General features: G+C 43.8%; 1 protein-coding gene and 1 pseudogene across 1 annotated transcript; both read left to right on the plus strand.

The window, feature by feature from the left end:
• Positions 1 to 1,214: 1,214 nt before the first annotated feature.
• LOC117847302 (L10-interacting MYB domain-containing protein-like) lies at positions 1,215 to 2,169 on the plus strand. The gene is made up of 3 exons (XM_034728489.1): positions 1,215 to 1,428; positions 1,504 to 1,520; positions 1,609 to 2,169. Exons 1-3 carry the CDS (start codon positions 1,215 to 1,217, stop codon positions 2,167 to 2,169), a joined length of 792 nt encoding a protein of 263 aa, XP_034584380.1.
• Positions 2,170 to 2,308: 139 nt separating this feature from the next.
• LOC117849295 (uncharacterized) lies at positions 2,309 to 7,052 on the plus strand (annotated as a pseudogene).
• Positions 7,053 to 18,598: the final 11,546 nt, after the last annotated feature.

Raw genomic sequence — 18,598 nt, forward strand, 5'->3', positions numbered from 1 at the left:
CAAAAAATCCAGCCAAACACGTCAACTCCAAAACTCCATGGAGCTGCCAACTCCATGGAGCTGTAGTGCAAATGGGGCTGGAGTTTTTGAGCACCCTTTTTGCTGCTCCAAAATGTCCTCTTTTGAACCTCCTTGTGGAGTTGGTGGGTAATTACCCACCACTGCCACTGATTACACAAAAATAACGTTTCATCTGTTTGCCTCTTTCTTTCTATTCTCCCGTGCGCCTCTGTTTCTTTCTGTTCTCCCATGAGTTCACCCGCCCGCGCTTGGACCTGCGCCGGCGGCTAGGGTTGCGCCGGCGGCTAGCGTTGCCGCCGCTGTAGCCCCTACCGGCGGCCGGAGACAGCGCCCCACCGCCGCCAGGCGCCCTTGGCCCGACGCCGGTCCGCCCGCCCGCCTAGCCCCACCGCCAGGCGCCCCTAGGCCCGTCGGCGGCCGGAGTGCCCCACCGCCGGCCTTCGCGCCCTCCTGCCGAGCCCCGCCGTCGGCCTTCGCGCCCCCCTGCCGAGCCCCGCCGCCGGCCTTCGCGCCCCTCCGCCGAGGCCCGCCGCCGGCCTTCGTGCCGCTCCGCCGAGGCCCGCCGCCGGCCTTCACGCCCCTCCGTCGAAGGCCCGCCGCCGGCCGCTGCGCCCAAGGCCGCCCGTGTCGCCCCGCCGCCGAAGGCCGCCGCCGGCCACAGCGCCCGACCGCCGGTTTGCCCCGCCGCCGAAGATCCCCCGTCACCGAAGATCCCTCGCCGAAGGTATGGTTCCTGAACTATTTTTTTAAGTAAAATCAGAGGATTAGGTGTGATTGTACATGTACATGTAAAAGTTGGTTTGCTGCCGTTGGGGAAAGCATATCTGGTGGCACAAGTCATCTCGGTCTACTTGTGAGGCCAATTATGTTCGTGAAATTCATTTTCTGCTCAAAGCAGTTAATGTTGCTTTTTGTAAGTGACCTGTTTTGAGGTGAACCAATGCCTAAATCTAGTGATTCTGATTTGTCGAGTAAGGTTTCACTTTGTGTTAACTAAAGCTGATAACGTAATCAGACTAGATTGCATACCTAAGTACAAAGTAATACATAATGTTTGGGAAATGTTTCTCTTTACTTTTGATATGCGCAATCTCGAGTGCTGTGTGTGTATGAAATTGATATACTCCATTGCTGTGTGTGTATGAAATTGATATACTCGAGGCCTTCTAATATGAAATTTGTGAGTTCGATAGATGCCTGAAATTGATTGGAATTCGGAGAACACTCGAGTGTTGTGTGTGTTGTTTGCCGAACAAGTTGAAAAAGGAAATCGGCCAAACACACACTTGAATGCACTTGGTTATGCTGAGGTTGAGAAAGGGTTCACGGAAAGGACTGGAATTGTGGCTACCAAGGGTCAGATCAAGAACAAATGGGACAAGTTGAAGGAAGATTTCAAGGCATGGAAGAAACTAATGCTAAGGCAAACAGGGACTGGTTGGGATCCTATAAAGAAGACTATTGCTATGGATGATGAATGGTGGAAAAAAGCTAGAGCTGTAAGTTGGTTAAAAAAATTTCCTATATTTTTTTCCACATGTCAAACCTGTTGGTAATACTTATAATAATATTATGTGCTTATTTCAGAACATTCCGGGTTGTGGCAAGTTCAAAAAGAAGGGCCTTGAGAATGAAGATGAATTAGCCAAGTGTTTTGCTGACATTACTACTATTGGTATTGATCATTGGTCTCCTCATGTTGTTAATGTTGAAGCAACAGAAAATGTTGATGTGACACAAGATGAGGCAACCAATTTTGAGCTAGAAGGTGATGATTTCATTCCTAAAACACAAGAGGAGGATATTGGTATTTCTCCCTCACCTGCGAGTGGCAAGAGACTAGCAAGGCCTGTTGACAGGAGTAGTAAAAAAGCGAAGTCTGGAAATGCACTCCTAATTCAAGAAGCTGTAACAAGTATGACAAGTTCAGCCAATGAATATGTTTCGAAGAGACATGGAAAATATTCTATTGAGGAAGTAATGGAGGTTGTGATTGCTTGTGGGGCCGGTTATGATAGCAATGAACATTACATGGCATCTGAACTGTTTGTGAAGAAGGAGCAAAGGGAGATGTTCATGACCTTGCCTACTAATGAAATTAGGTTCAATTGGCTTAGAAGGAAGTACAATGATAAATATGAAAAGTAGAAATTGGCTTAGTGAGAGTGATGTCATTTGTGTGTGCTACTATTTTATTTTTGTCGCATGTGTGGTACATTTAATTTTATTGCATTTTATTTAGGTATGACAGTTGTATCTTACATTTCATTTATGTCAATGTTCACAGATGTCTTCAAGTGAGTCTGATGAATCTAGTGATTCTGATGGTGAATATTTTTTTAAAATGGTTAAGAGCTGTGGTAAGCTAGCACAAAGTTATCATGACTCATATATGGATAAGGCACCGCCGAGATTTATGTTTTCACAACAAAGTGGAATAGGTTGGCTGATGGAGATGGTAAACACTCCAAGGGAGTGCCATCGAATGCTTCGGATGAATGAGGTTATTTTTCAGGATCTTCATGATGTGTTGGTTGAGAGGTACGGATTAAAACCATCGAAGCACGTGAATACTCATGAAATGTTGGCCATTTTCCTATTCACATGTGGTGGGTGTGAGTCAAATAGAAGAGGACAAAATAAGTTCAAACACTCAGGTGAAACCATTAGTAGAAAATTTCATGAAGTTCTAAATTGTCTGGTTGCCATGGCACAAGATTTCTTGAGACCAACAGATCCTAATTTTCGCAATGTGCACGAGAGGATTAGGAATGACAAGAGAGCATACCCACACTTTAAGGATTGTATTGGTGCACTTGATGGAACCCATATTCATGTGTATTTATCACCTGAAGAACAAGTGAGATATATTGGTAAGACTGGAATTGCAACTCAAAATGTGCTTGCCGTTTGTGATTTTGATATGCGCTTCACCTATGTAGCTGCGGGTCAACCAGATTCTTTGCAACACTAGTGTATTGTACCATGCATTGGAAGTAGATGTAAATGTCTTCCCACATCCTCCTCAAGGTAAAGATTTTTTCTTATGTTCCTTTTCATATTTGTATGTACAAACTTATCTTATTTTACATATGTGTAGGCAAGTACTATGTTGTAGATGCGGGCTATCCTAATCGTTCGGGGTATCTGGCTCCATACAAGGGTGAAAGGTACCACTTACCCGAGTGGCATCGAGGTATGGAACCAAATACTCCAAAAGAGAAGTTCAACCGTATACACTCATCTGTTCGCAATGTTATTGAGCGGTCATTTGGAGTATTAAAAATGAAATGGCAAATCCTTTACAAGATGCCCGGTTATTCCATGGTCACACAAAAGAAGATTGTTGCTACTACTATGGTTCTACACAATTTCATACGTGACCATGCTAGCATTGATGTGGACTTTGCTAATTTTGATAGAGATCCTACCTACATGCCTACTATTCCGGAAAGATACAACAAGTATGCCGTGTCTCAACATGCCTCCGATGGATCAACTTCGAAATCAAGCTTTGTGACTATGGATACCTTTCGTGATAGTATGATCCTACCTACATGCCTACTATTTCGGAAAGATACAAAAAGTATGCCGTGTCTCAACATGCCTCCGATGGATCAACTTCGGAATCAAGCTTTGTGACTATGGATACCTTTCATGATAGTATGACTACATCAATTGCCCTAACATGGAATTAGTGCAATGATTATTGTAACGACCTTATTTTGGAACTATGAATTTATTTCGAAATTTTAAATTTTTGGAACATGTAATTTATTATTATTTTGGACTTAAATGCATGTACTTTCATTTTATATTTGTGATAAGTAGTTCAAGTCGAACCAAGGGCAAGAAAGGCAATCTACCCTCAAACTCCTCTTTTCTGGAGTTGGTTACACCCTCCCAGCCAAACACCCTCACCAGACAGCTCCAACTTAGGCCCGTACATCATGCATGGCAAGTGGGCCGACCGCACGGCCTCCAAAATTTTGGGGCCCCCATGTGTACGTGAGTATGTGACCTACTGACCTGTCAATCTCTCTCTGGTGGCCTCTATTCCTGCCTGCATGCGAGTATGCGACCAGGCCTGCATGGCTGCATGCAACTTTTTGTGTTTTTAGCCTGGGCCCTAGAGATTGGAGAATCTGTTGCCGTGTTGCCGGACCAGGACCGTCCGATCTGATCATCCGAATCATCCGATACTGATTAGCAGCCTAGCAGGCCTGGCCTGCCGCTGCCGCCTGCCGATTATTTTAATTTCTAAATCTAATCGCCAGAGCGCCGCCAGCCGCCGCAATCTCGCCGAGTCACCAAGCTGCATGCGAAATTGCGCTGCCGCAATCAAGCCTGCATGCAGTGACTCCACCTGCCTCTGACCATCTGACGGCAGGTCTTCTCCACAACAGGCCAACAGCACAACAGAACTACAAAAGGCAAAAGCTACCGCCAGGTAAGGTAATGCTAGGTGACCGGCTCTATGATTTGTGTGCAATTGGGTCAATGATTTGTTAAATGTTAATTTAGCTTTGTTGCTTTGTAATTCATGAAACAGGGAGTCCTATTTATTTATCATCATATCATGTCTTCTAGAAATAGAAAATATGAGTCAGGTAATGAAAAGTGCAAGAAGAAACAAAGGCTTGAACAATTTGCTGGGACTCAAAAGGGTGTCTTGATAGATTTGTTGTTAAGAACTGTCAAACAAGTGCACAAGATGAAACTCCTGAGGCACATAGTGATGGAAATCACGGTGATAACACAGACAACGTTGAAGCTCACACTTTAGGAACTGAATCAGTGCAAGTTAATCCCAACAATGCGGATGGTGTTGATGCTACCCTTGATGGATCAGCTAGTATTGAAAGAGACAATGATTTGAGGGTTCCTTTTCAGCCTAACATATTTGATCCAAGATATTGGGATGGACTAGATCAAAAACAGGTTGATATTTTGGTCCAAAAGGGTCCTAAAAGGGACTTGTCTATTCAGAAAGGTCCTAAAGATAGGTTATCAAGGAGGTTTTCTGCAGCATTATATACTAGAATTTTATCAAATGGGGAAACTTGTGATAGAGAATGGCTGGTATATTCCAAAGAGCTTGATAGAGTATTCTGTTTTTGTTGCAAGTTATTTAGAAAGGGGTATTTAAGGAGTCAGCTAGCAAATGAAGGTCTGAGTGATTGGTCACATGTTGGCACTCGACTTAAAGATCATGAAACTAGTGCAGATCATATTACAAATATGGCTTCTTGGTATGACATGCGTCTCAGATTTGATAACAACCAAACTATTGATAAAGTTGCTCATAGAGAAATTGAGAAGGAAAAGGAACATTGGAGGAAGGTTTTGTTCAGAATTATTTTGATTGCAAAATTTCTTGCAAAGCATAACTTAGCATTTCGTGGCACCAATAGCAAGCTGTATCAGGACAGCAATGGCAATTTTCTAGGCATGGTTGAAATGATGGCTGAATTTGATCCGGTTATGCAGGAGCATGTTCAACGCATAACAAATGATGATATCCATACACATTACCTCGGTCATGGCATCCAGAATGAGGTAATACATTTGCTTGCTGCTTCTATCAGGTCTGAAATAATTAGAAAAATAAAGGAATCAAAATATTTCTCAGTTATCCTTGATTGTACCCCTGATATAAGCCACCAAGAACAAATGTCTTTGATCATAAGATATGTTGACACATCTTCAGATTCTATTTGCATTGAGGAATCATTCTTAGGTTTTCTGGATATTAATGATACTACAGGCCAAGGGTTATTTGATGTTTTACAAAATGAATTAAAGAATCTTGACCTTGATATAGACAATGTGAGAGGACAAGGATACGACAATGGATCAAATATGAAAGGGAAAAATATAGGGGTACAAAAGAAAGTTTTGGAGATCAGTCCTCGAGCCTTTTATTCTGCTTGTGGCTGTCATAGTCTTAATTTAGCACTATGTGATATGGCAAAGAGTTGCGGTAAAGCAAAAGATTTTTTTGAATCATACAATGTATCTATACAATATTTGGTAAGTCCACTAAGAGATGGCAAATTTTAAAAGATAACATATCAGGATTCACTCTCAAGCCATTGTCAGCAACTCGTTGGGAGAGTTGTGTTGACAGTGTTAAGGCTATAAGGTTCCAAATGCAGGATATACGACAAGCTTTACTGGAAGTGTCGGATACTGATAATGATGCAACAATATGTAGTGAAGCTAAATCCTTGGCGACCAATGAGCTTGGTGACTTTGAATTTATAGTGGCAATAGTTATCTGGTATGAAGTATTATCTGCCATTAATTTGGTCAGTAAACAATTACAAGCAAAGGATATGCTTATTGATATTGCTATTGAGAAAGTGCAGGGGTTGCTTTCATTCTTCACTAAGTATAGAGAAACTGGTTTTCCAAATGCATTAGAATCTGCAAAAGAAATTGCACGTGAGATGGATGTTGAACCAACATTCCGTACCAAGCGTAAAATCAAAAGGAAACGGCAATTTGATGAGGCACGTGAAGATGAATCTATTGCTTCACAATCTACAGAGGAGTTAATTAGAATCAATTATTTTCTATCCATTGTTGATCAAGCTATTGCTTCACTTACAAAGAGATTCGAACAATACCAGGGATACAAAAAAACTTTTGGTTTTTTGTTTACTTCAAAGAAATTATGCTCCTTAGATGACAAGAGTCTGTTGTCTTCTTGTGCTCATCTTGAGGCTGCACTTAAGAGTGGTGACCATTCTGATATTGATGGAAGTGGTGACCATTCTGATATTGATGGCAAAGAATTACACGTGGAGTTAAAGTTCCTCCAAGATTTCATTCCAAAGGAAGACATGTGCCCTCTTGATATTCTGAAGTTTGTGAAACGGATGGGCTGTTTTCCTAATGCCCTTGTTGCATACAGAATTTTGTTAACTATTCCTGTAACAGTTGCATCTGCAGAACGAAGCTTTTCCAAATTGAAGTTGCTAAAGACCTACATGCGCAGTACTATGAAATAAGAAAGGCTAAATAGATTGGCGACAATTGCGCTTGAAAATGATCTTCTAGAGAAGATTAAGTATGAAGATATAATTGAAGATTTCATTTCGAAGAATACTAGACGAATGATGTTTTTTAATGGAAGCTAAGAAGTTATCAGTAAGTAAGATTCGTCATTTAATCGTTTTGTACAAATACTTATGGTATTACACGAGGAAGTCTACGTGCACTTTAGTTTTTTGCATTTTATAAATATAGGCCCCACTTTATATCTTGCACCAGGGCCACAAAAATATAGGTACGGGCCTGCTCCAACTCCACCCAGAACTGGCTCCACCTGGAGTTCTGGAGTGGAGCAGCTCCACCCAGAGTTGGAGTCATGTCAAACAGGGGCTAACAAACCAAGTTCCAAGAATTAACCGTTCGCTACTTCGCTGTCAGCCTGCTGGCTTGCAACCTGCGCCAGGCGCGATGGCCTCCCCCGCTTTGCTCCTGTTGGGCCGGTTGGCCTGGCTGCTGGGCCTCTAGCACTGCTGCCTGGGCCGCCAGGCTTGTCTGGCCCGCGAGGCAAGCAGCTGGCCTCCCACTCCTGGGCCTGCAACCTGGTGAAGCACTCCCCTGGTGTAGCTGGGCCGTGACTTACCAAGCCAGCCTGTTGCTCCTACACGTGATGGCCTGATCCACTTGCTGCTTCCCTGTCACCTGCGCACACGAACAGGAAAGGAACGAAGAACAGAAACAACGCACACAAGAACAGCAAAGAACAAAGAACACGCTCCACTTCGAATCACAAGAACTCCTTCGATACTCCCCGGATCAAGATAAAACTTGAGACAAGGATGCAATACCACTAAAGCAAATAGATCCATAAGACAAATCTTAAAAAGCTCAAGCATTCATCGTAAATTTTGGAGAAAACCGAAACCCTAACTCAAGAACATGATTCAGGAAAAACTCAAAATCGAGCTGGATTCGTGAGGGATTTGGAGAGGGATCACAATAAGAATGCTCCCTAAGATCCTAGTAACAACTCCCTTCAACCCACCTCACGAGATTCGGGCTCAAACATGATGAATACAAAATCTCAAAACATAACTCCGAAAATGGCAAAAAAGAAAAATGTTCGGAAATCAAAGATTTAGCACGATTTGAGACAACAAACAAAGTTGAATTACGAGAACATTTTTTATACAAGATGAGGACTAGCCTCCTCCCTTCATCCACCCATTAATGATGAAGAAATCAAGAGATAAAGAGTAATTACCTCTCATCTCCCTCTCTCCTCTCACTGAGCACATGACAACCTCTAAGCAAGATGATAATAAGTTGCTAAAACAAGAGAGGTGCTAAAATAACCAGCTCCCCATCCCTATATATAGTCCGGGATGAATGACTATACTACCCCTAACATAAAAACTAGGATAACTACCCACGCAGGGGTATTTTAGTCCAAGTTTTTATCCGCGCATCGGACGGACACGCCGCCTTCACGACTTTACTTCGCCACGACGCAAACTTCACGATGACGCCACGTGCCCTCCTTCTCGAAGCTCCGGCTGCACCAGGCTCGTCCTCAGTTTTGAGGACCAAACCGGAAAACCTGACTATGCGGTGGTTTTAAGGCCCAAACCACCCCAAAACGTCCATCTTCGCTTGGCCGCCACGTGATCTCCTCGATGTCGACGCATGTCCAGCCTCCACCAAGCCTCTTGCTCGACTCGACCGACGCCGTCTCCATCCCGTCATGTCCTCTCGCCATTCCGTGAACCATGTGAACCGCCCATGACGTCGCTCGGACTCCTCGGGTCCATCGGTCCAAGCCTACTCGCATTCATCCTTCACCGCCCTTGGTCCATCGGCACGAACCTTTTGCTTGACCTTCACCGCACGCTGTCAACCGCCACCTTGCATCCTACACCTGCAAAGCAAGAGCAACATCAAACCAACACAACGTTATCAATTACTCATCATCCAAGGGTGACCACCATTGGTCCTTAGAAGGCAGGCAAGATGTTTCCATCTCGGCCTCTACCTTGTATCTGGCTCGGGCTGAAGTTCTACGACGCCTATGTTCATCATAAACATGTGAAGAAGACATGAGAGGATAAAACATCAGAATCTCTAAAAATATTTGTAACTCGGAAAAAAACATGATGACCATACCGTGTGCATCAGACGGCCTATATGGCTATACCCACAGCGGGGGTGGCCAAATTCATCAGCCAAAATCAGACGCCTATGTTCATCAGGCCAAACGTGTGCACCCGACGCTAATGTTCATCAGGCAGGATCGTTGTATTGTGTCGAACACGCGCATGGATGAGCATGTGCACACGACAGGAAACCAGACCACCCCATAAGCATTCACATTCCAATCAAAGTACCGCCGTGCGCCACCGCTTGCCGCCGTCCTCTGTGGCCCGTGCGCCGCCGCTATAGTCAAAGTCGACCGCAGCCGTCGGATCTAAATCCGACAGTGGGATCAGATCTGACCCGGTCAGCATACCGGTCAACCGCCGGTCAGCCGTGCCGCTTTTGCTAAAGAGTCCCTGATCTTTCTAGTTTTGCAACCGCGGTCTATCGCAGTTCAAAGATAATTAGATCTAGATCCTGTTTCTTTTGCTTTAGCCCTTGAATTTCTGCATAATAGTGCCTACCGTCCTAGCCTCCATCTTTTCAATCGGATAAGGCGCGGCCGCATCACCCGGAGGAGGCGGAAGCAGTGGTGGCGGCCCATAGTCCATGGCTCCCTTCCCCTTCTCTGCTGAGCAGAGCATGCGGAACTCCTGCCGGTGCCCGCCTTGTAGTCCCTACTCTTATGGGTAAGCAGATTGATCTCCTAACTTTTTCGCTGATGCGATGAAAATAATTATGGTATGGCTTAACTTTTTCGGATGACCAAATGGTTTTTATATGTATGGTGCTAAATCGTTTGTTATTGAATCTAAAATTCTTGTAAACAAGATTTTTATGGATATGAGATTTTTATTTTTTTAAATACATTTGTTCCACATAGACATCCTGATTGTAAATAGAAAATCGGAGCTGCTAGCACCTGGACATCTGATGGGGATTTTCTCATCGTATGCTCCGTCGCAACAGTGAAAATGAACTTTAGCAATGCTAGAAAAAGATGTGTATAAAAATGACTCTTTTGTCCGATTCGGGGATAGAAAAACCCCGCTACAACATAACACCATGTTTCATGCAATATCCACGAAGAGTGACGTCACTTAAAAACAAAGTTTGCAACATCAAAATTTACATTTTACAACATTTTAAAACATATAGTCGTAATATATTAAAAATACTATTGCAACATTCTAAAAGTATATTTTTATTGAAAATATCAGTAAAATAAATATAATTAGTTAGTTAGACTAGAAAGGTGCAACATGAAAAAATAACTATTGAAACATCTAAGATACATTTTTGCAACATTCCAAAATAGTTGTTGAAACTTTCCGTCACATATCTAACATCCCGAAAATAACCACCTCAACATCACATATTAACTGAAATCCCTTATAACATCACCATACAACTATCGCAACAAAAACACACACAAAAAATTCCCATGGCAGCATCCGTCCTTGGAGTTGGACGGTCTCCCCTGCTGCAATATCATCACGTGTTTATCGTGACAAAATCACACGTTAAGAATTCCCACCACAACATTATCGCTGGGTTGGGGCGTACGAGTTTTTGTTGAGGCACGGACGTCCCGACCCAAGTATAACCGATAGAAAATTAGTCTTCGCAAGATTTCTATGAGCATAAGTTTTTATTTTACTATTACGTGCATCTCCACTAGTACATGTAAGTGTGCTACATGGATACTAGATAACCACTCCGTACAAGTTCATTCCATCAGAGAGGTAGAGCATTGGGCTGCGCCACGTGCCCCCATCTGTACACCTCCTCCTACTTCTCGAAAAAGGCTTGGGAGCATCATCATGATCGCCGAAATAACAGAACCAACAGCACAAGCAGCGCCCATAGCATTGATTTCGGGCTGACCGCGATACTATGCACGAACCTCTTGCTGGAAAACCTGCAGGGGATTTTGTGATCACTTTGATTTGAACAAGCAGTATAATGCATGAACCATTTGAGTATTTGACTGCAATGTATATATGCTCTGCTGTTGTAAATAAAGTGTACTGACGAGAAGTACTGAACTTACTGTGCCATCCTCCCAGACGCCTTGATGCTCCCGGTTCGTCCAGCAGGAAGGGCAGGGTTTCGCCATTGCTCCTGCAACGCTCAGATCAATATGGTGTACGTGATGTAAACCAAGCCCAGCCAACCTTATATTGCGTTTTGTTTTGTTTATTATCTACTACAACACGAAGGGATCGGAAGCGTCTAGCATATATTCATAAATCTATGTGTAATTTAATTAATGCAGCTGGTACTAATAACAGGATGTGGACATGTCGTTAGTAGTGACAGTTTTCTCACCCAACACACCCTATCACTACGGGAAACAGTAAAGTTGCCGAGTATTTTCTATTTGCCGAGTGTTTTATCTCGGGCACTCGGCAAAGGAGGTATTTGCCGAGTGTCAAATTGAAAACACTCGGCAAACATTATACACTCGGCATAAATCCTCTTTACCGAGTGTCAAACTGAAAACACTCGGCAAACTCGTAACCGACACCCAGCAAACAACTGATACTCGGCAAACCTTAACCACATGACCGGCACGTGCGACGTCCGTTAGGGGGGACGTGCCGGACGTTAGTCCTTTGCCGAGTGTCGGTTGCAGACACTCGACAAAGTTACAAGTTTGCCGAGTGCCACGGTCGACACTCAGCAAAGACATGTGTTTGCCGAGTGGTTTTCTACGGCACTCGGTAAACATGAATGTTTGCCGAGTGTTTTTTGCGACACTCGGCAAAACCAAAATAATTTTTCCCTCCTCCACCCTCCACACTTTTTGTACTCCCCACGTATGACATTTGGCACTGCATGTTAGAAGGTGGTCTATTTCTTAACTTGTTTGCTATATTTAATGAATTAATTTCATTTAGAGTAATTTGTTGATTTAAGTCAAATTTGAACTGCAAGTTATTGGAATAATGGAATAATATGAGTGAAAAAATCATATTCATGTTAATGAGTCCAAATTGAGGTCTCATCCGGGAAATGAAAAGAAATTTCGAACATTTTGTTAAGAAAACACGACCACGAACGTGTGGCCGAATGATTTTTTATTTCTCAAAAATATAAACGAAGTCTGAAAATCACGAGATTTGCCAAGATGCCATGATTTCATATATGGAGGCTGTGGTAAAAAATTGAGAAGGTTTCGCACAAATTTTGACATATGATGCTTAGAAATCGAAGCATCTCAGGAGAGGATTCGTAGAAGTTGGAAAGATCCGGTAAGATTTTGAGTCGAATTGATACTTGAATTTGGGATTGAGTTCAAAATTTTTTGTATAGGCCATAGACAACATAGATTGGTTCATGTCAAATTTTGGGAATTTTTCGGATCCGTTTGATAATTTTTATTTATTAATTGCAATTATATAAATTTAATAGATATAAATTCAATTTGACCTATAAATCCATGAAATAATGGAATAATATGAGTAGAAAAATGAACTAGGCATTGTTTAGTGATTTTGACTAGGTTTTTGCAAAGTTTACGGACAAAAAATTACTAAAACACGTTGTAATATTAGTAAAGGTTTACACATGAAATATAAGCGTACTTTGCCGAGTGTCCTGCGGAAACACTCGGCAAAGGAGGCTACTTGCCGAGTATCGCATCGAGGCACTCGGAAAAAGTACGTTGCTTGCTGAGTGTCACATCGAAACACTCGGCAAACATTCCGCGGGCCCACCACCAGGCAGCAACACCGTTTGAAAATCCGAAAAATAAATTAAAATAGGGCCTTTGCCGAGTGCCCGCGATCTGGCACTCGGCAAAGCCTGGAAGTTAAGCACCCGGGCTGGCTGCCCGCCCTAACTCACACACACAAGCACACACCCACACACCACACACACACGCCTCCCACCCGCCCCCGGCCCCCCGTGCCCCCGGCCGCCGGTGCCGCGCGCCCCCAGCCGCCGCCCCCAACCCTCGATGCCGCGCCGTGCTCGCCCCCAGTGCGCCCCCGGCCCCCGGCGTGCCCCGCTGGCCCCCTTATCGCTCTCAGCCGGTAATTTTTCAATATTTGCTGTTCAAATTAATTAGAAAATAAATTAGTAATTAGGAAATGATAGGATGAATTAGAAAATGACTTGTAGATTAGAAATTTGAAAAATGATTAGAAATTATAAAAGGGTAGGATGACTAGGGAGGTGATAGGAGTTTCTTTTAAAAATTAGAAGAGGTTGAATGATGTATGGATTATTTGCTTCCTTTTGAGCTGTGTGTGGTTGTCGGCCATCGTGCCGTTAAATTGGAGTGGATATGGTTGTCGGCCATCATGCTGTTTGATTTGATGCAGGTTTTAGAAACCTCCTCGTGCAGGGGAGGTGCTGCCAAAATTACGACTTGACAGTTTTATATTTCTTTTCTTGCAGGAGAGGCTACGTTACCGTCCACAACTCGTCACTTTGCAGGATAGCAAGGTGATGCATCCTACACCTCTCTTTTCCGTAAGATGTTCATATATCATGTAACCTATGTAGGCCTCTCCTGTTCGAAAGAGATACGGTTGGAAATATGCAGATCTTTGCATATCTATAACCGTATCTGTTTTGAATTGTCCACGTTTTTTGGACAACCCGAGGATGTGTAGGTGGGTTTAGTATCCATGGTCTACTCCGATCCGAGATAGAGTTTCGGCAGCACCTCCCTATTGTTCTCCGGATACACAATCTCCCATCAAGGACGTGTATTTGGAGAACAGCGGGGAGGTGCTGCCGAAATTCTATCTTGGGTCAGAGTAGACCATGGATACTAAACCAACCTACACTCGGCAAATCTTAATTTTTTACCGAGTGCCTCGAGGCCAACACTCGGCAAACTTTAGTTTTATGCCGAGTGTCTGCCATCTGACACTCGGCAACCTTGCCGTTTACCTGGACGCCGTCACCGCCATTGTCGTCGAGTGTTTATTTTCGCCGAGTGTCTATTTGCCGAGTGCGCGATGTTTGACACTCGGCAAACATCTGTTTGCCGACGCAAAATTTGCCGTGTGCTGAATGCTGAGTGTTACACTCGGCAAACCCTTTGCCGAGTGTTTTTGGGTCTTCGCCGAGTGCCTCTGGCACTCGGCAACTTTACTGTTTCCTGTAGTGTATGTAGCTGAGAAACAAACCTTCTGTTTCAAATTCTAGATCGTTTAAACTTTTCTAGGTTCATAGATATTAGTATGCATCCAGCATCTAGACCTACATTATATAGCACCTACAAAAACCAAAACGACCAACAATTTGGAATGGAGGAAGTAATAATCAAACGTATCCAGCAAAGCAAGAAATTGTGTATGGGAAAGCATGCAAGCCCTAACCGTGTGCATTAGGTGACCCATGCCTACCGCAGGGACAGCCGGTGATGATCCCAGATGCGGAAGGAGAGGTGCAACGCCTTGGTGCGGCGCACGGTGGCCGATCGGCCGGAGTAGCAGCTGCGCGGAGACGCTGGAGTGGCATAGCACTTCTTATTCGATTTGATCTGATAGGTTAATTTGCTTTGGTTTGGGTTTTCCGGATCGGGGAGCTGGTTGTGGCTCTTTGTGATTGGGGTGCATAGTAGGGGGATTGGGCGCGGGTACTTAAATTAGGGGTTAAGTATGATCTGCGCTGTTGTATTCTTGTTCTCGATGAGCATCATTGAATGCTAGGCTGGTGATGAAGAGATGGTACTACGCCAGTCGTCAATCTTTCCATGAAAGCACTACTAGAGAACTCGGTATTAGTATCGATTCGTAGACTGCATATCTTCCAAAAATGCATCCGGGATTAATCCGTCGAGATAAAAGGGGGGTCTTTTATCACGGGTCCCTTAACCGGGATATCAAACCCTCATTTAGTCCCAGTTTGTAAAACCAACCGGGACTAACGAGATTGCCACGCTAGGCGGTGGACAGACCCCTTTAGTCTCGGTTGGTGTTACAAACCGGGACTAAAGGTCGCCTCTTTAGTGACGGTTTGTAAAACAAACCGGGACTAAAGTGCGTGCGTACAGCACCATGCAGGCGCCTGCATGGCGCCTATAATTTCATGCATATCTCACGTACACCTTTAGTTAACCTTTAGTAGTTGAGAACCTTTTTTTAATGAAATCAATCAAACTAATATTTAAACGAATCAAACAATTATTTAAATGAATCAAACCAGTATTTATACAAATACTATACAATTCTTAGCATACTATATATGCATATAAATCTAATTAGCGTACGTATTACATATATATACAAAATAAATCAAACTACATATATATCTATGATGATCTTCCCATCGAGGTGCTGGGAGCACCTAATTTTCATCCATGGTAATAAAATTCTCCTTTTGAATTTACCACCTCGTCCACCAGGAATAAAATGAGACCTTCACATATTACCGCTACTCTTTCCTTCTTCAAAAGTCCCAATTGAATATTCCACATCTGTAATTTGGATACATATATGTGAATTTTACACCAACAATTGTAGAAAATAAATAACTATTAATAGTTTTATTCCACATCTTTCCTTTACTAATGCCCGTTCATAGTTCGATAGTAGTGGTTGACTGTTCTTGGTTTGTTCTTGTGTCTTGATGAATTTATATAATTCTCTTCGATCTACTGGCGATGGCTCCATCTCCCTTGCTTTTCTTAATTCTCTCTGTTCCCTCAACCACTCACTAGCTTGCACTTGGATTTCGGTCCAGCGTTCCTCATGAGCCATTGCCTCTCAGCGTTCCTCAGAAGCCACCTCAGGCTCCTTTGTTTTCTTCTTATGCTGTCTTGGCTTGGGAGGCAGTAGTCGTGACTTCTTAAATGGTGCTCTTAGTCCCGGCGAAGGTGATTGTGGAGGGGTGTTGTTGTCGTCATCGTCGCTCCAACCACCAGGATGTGGTGGAGATGGAGACCTTGATCATGGAGCAGGTTGTGGTGGAGATGATGGTCTGGATGTTTGAGGAGATGGTCGCTGCTGTGGATTTACGGAGAGTGGTCTTGAGCTCTGAGGAGGTGCCTCCACGCCGGGGATGATGATGTAGCGTTTGCGCCATAGAATGACCCCCTGAACCACTTCTCCTAGTGTTGTTGACCCGTCGCCTGCTGGGAAGTCGAGCTCGAGGCCTTCAAATTGGCTATCAGGGATTCTCTCTACGCCAACACTAGCATAGCCAGGTGGAAGCTCCATACCATGGCATGTATGATTTGGCAGGATTGGCAATGTACTCCCATACGCCACCTGGATATATAAAAGAAATGATGTTCTTAAACTTCAACTTGCCAAAGCACTCCCAAGGCTCCGGTGCATAAATATTATGTATATATACGTACCTTAATGCTGACATTGCGGATCGGTGTATGCAGCTCACATGTGGTGCATTGCGTGATGGCATCCACAGGGCATAGTTGCTCTTCCACGGGTAATCCTGGCGTATGTGGCTTAGGGAGCCCTATGGACGCAGCTGCTCCCGAGGTGTTGAGAAGGGCTGCCAACTGCGTCGGCCATTCGTCTACTGCCTCCCTCCTGCATTCTTACTTCTACAGATTGTAGTTTGGATTCTATCGTGCGCCGCCAACTCTCATCCTCTTGCTCCTTTCTTCGATTTTGGCTTGTGTACTTGTCCAAGTCACCTTGGAATGCGAACTTCCACAGAACAAGCCCGAACCCTCAGGTACGTCCTGGGTGTTCGGGATTCCTGAGGGCCATTGTGAGCTCATCATTCTCTCGGCACACCGTAAACATCCCATCCTTAACATCTTTAATAATCTTGTCAAGCTTTGTGGCCGCTTCACGTAGCAGGTCATCGAAGACCACCATCCCATCATCTAGTTTTATCTCACCTCCATGAGCGTATGTTCATGCTGAAAATCAGCCGATGATCCTCAGCGTCGGACACACGACCCGAGAGAATCTGCTTAACTCCTGTTCGGGTTATCGCACCGGTGCGGTTCGCGCGGCGTGCCAGTCAATCTGACTTGTTGATTGATAAGGAAATAAAAATATTAAATTCCAAGGGCTCCGATCGGCTAGAGTTCCGATCTGTCTTTAAAAGCGTGTCGGCGAATCGGCCGATTTACTGTAGAGGTGACCAGCTATAAAACAGCCGATACTGTGTAGCGATTGTAAAGAAAAGCTACTAGAGCAAACTAAACAACGCTAGGGAAACAACACTTGGGATAGATCTAATCGGCTGTATGACGACAAAGAACGAAAGCAATAAAAGCCGACAGTTCGTATCTCAAGTTGGATAACTGGTAATAAAAACTAAAACAATAGGTAGAATCTACGATTCTAGTTGATATCGATCACTGGTGAATAAATCTAAATGAAACAACAGCGATGCGCCCGAAGTTAAAGCTTAGATATTACTCGGTAAGCGGAACTTACAGAATCGGCCGAAGATTGTGTTGATGTAGCCCTGCCAACCCGTACGAACTCGTGAAAGAAAAAGGTATTCTGGCAAGGTCGCCGACTTGAAAATAAAGTACGAGGAAAAAGTATATTGGTTGTATTAATTGATGTGTTCTCTTTACAAACCTCTAGAGGTGGCTATTTATAGCCTGTTACAACTGATTTTCTAACCGACTAGGATCTATCTCTAATTTTATATGATAACAAACACAACTCGTATCGGAGTTGGTTATCATATCCCCACGGGCCAATCTCCTTCTTCAGCCAATCTTTTCTCCGGCCCACCTTAGGCCCATACTGACCAAGCCGCTCTAGCTCCCAATCGGCCAACCTTTACCGACCCCTTTTGTCAATCGGCCGAAACACTGTAGCTTCAATTGGCTGATTCCCAACTGTAGCTTTTAGCTCGCCGCATCGACACGTCTTTTTCCTTCTTTTGACGCCGATTCAAAACACGTGTCAAAATCCGGCGTCAACAGCGTAATACCAATTTTTCGATCGTTCGGGCTAATCAATTGTTCCTGGTACAATACCCCGCTCAATCAGATCTTTTTCCAATCTGATTCCATTTGGGAATTGCTTTGGCGTAACCACCTCACCCTAGCTTATGATGGTACTCCTTCCCCCTAGTATTGCCTGTGTTCTGGGTGAACTTGTTCTTACTATCTTCGGTGCTCTTGTATTGTACAAATGCCTCCCAGTGGTCCTTACACTATGGATACACATTAAAATCTAGAGTTCGGCCCTTCTTAATGTAGGTGGTATCCAACATCTTCTTGAATGTCTGGAATTGTGTGGCCATCTTCTTCAGGGTCCACGCTTTCACATCATTTTCAATATATCCGTTGAGAAATGTGAAATATTTCTTAACTTCTTCCCATAGCATATTCTTTTCTGGTTCCTGGAGCGCATATGGATTAGTCGTTTTGCCCTTCCATTCCCTTATGCTGATGGGCATGTTCTCCCTTATGATTGCCTCGATCTGACTCACGTACTGTGTTGCCACTTTTTGGGGAGCAACCGGCCTGCCCTCTTTTGTGACT

This window comes from Setaria viridis, chromosome 3 (genome assembly GCF_005286985.2).
Source record: "Setaria viridis chromosome 3, Setaria_viridis_v4.0, whole genome shotgun sequence".
In the NCBI taxonomy this organism is placed as follows: domain Eukaryota; kingdom Viridiplantae; phylum Streptophyta; class Magnoliopsida; order Poales; family Poaceae; genus Setaria; species Setaria viridis.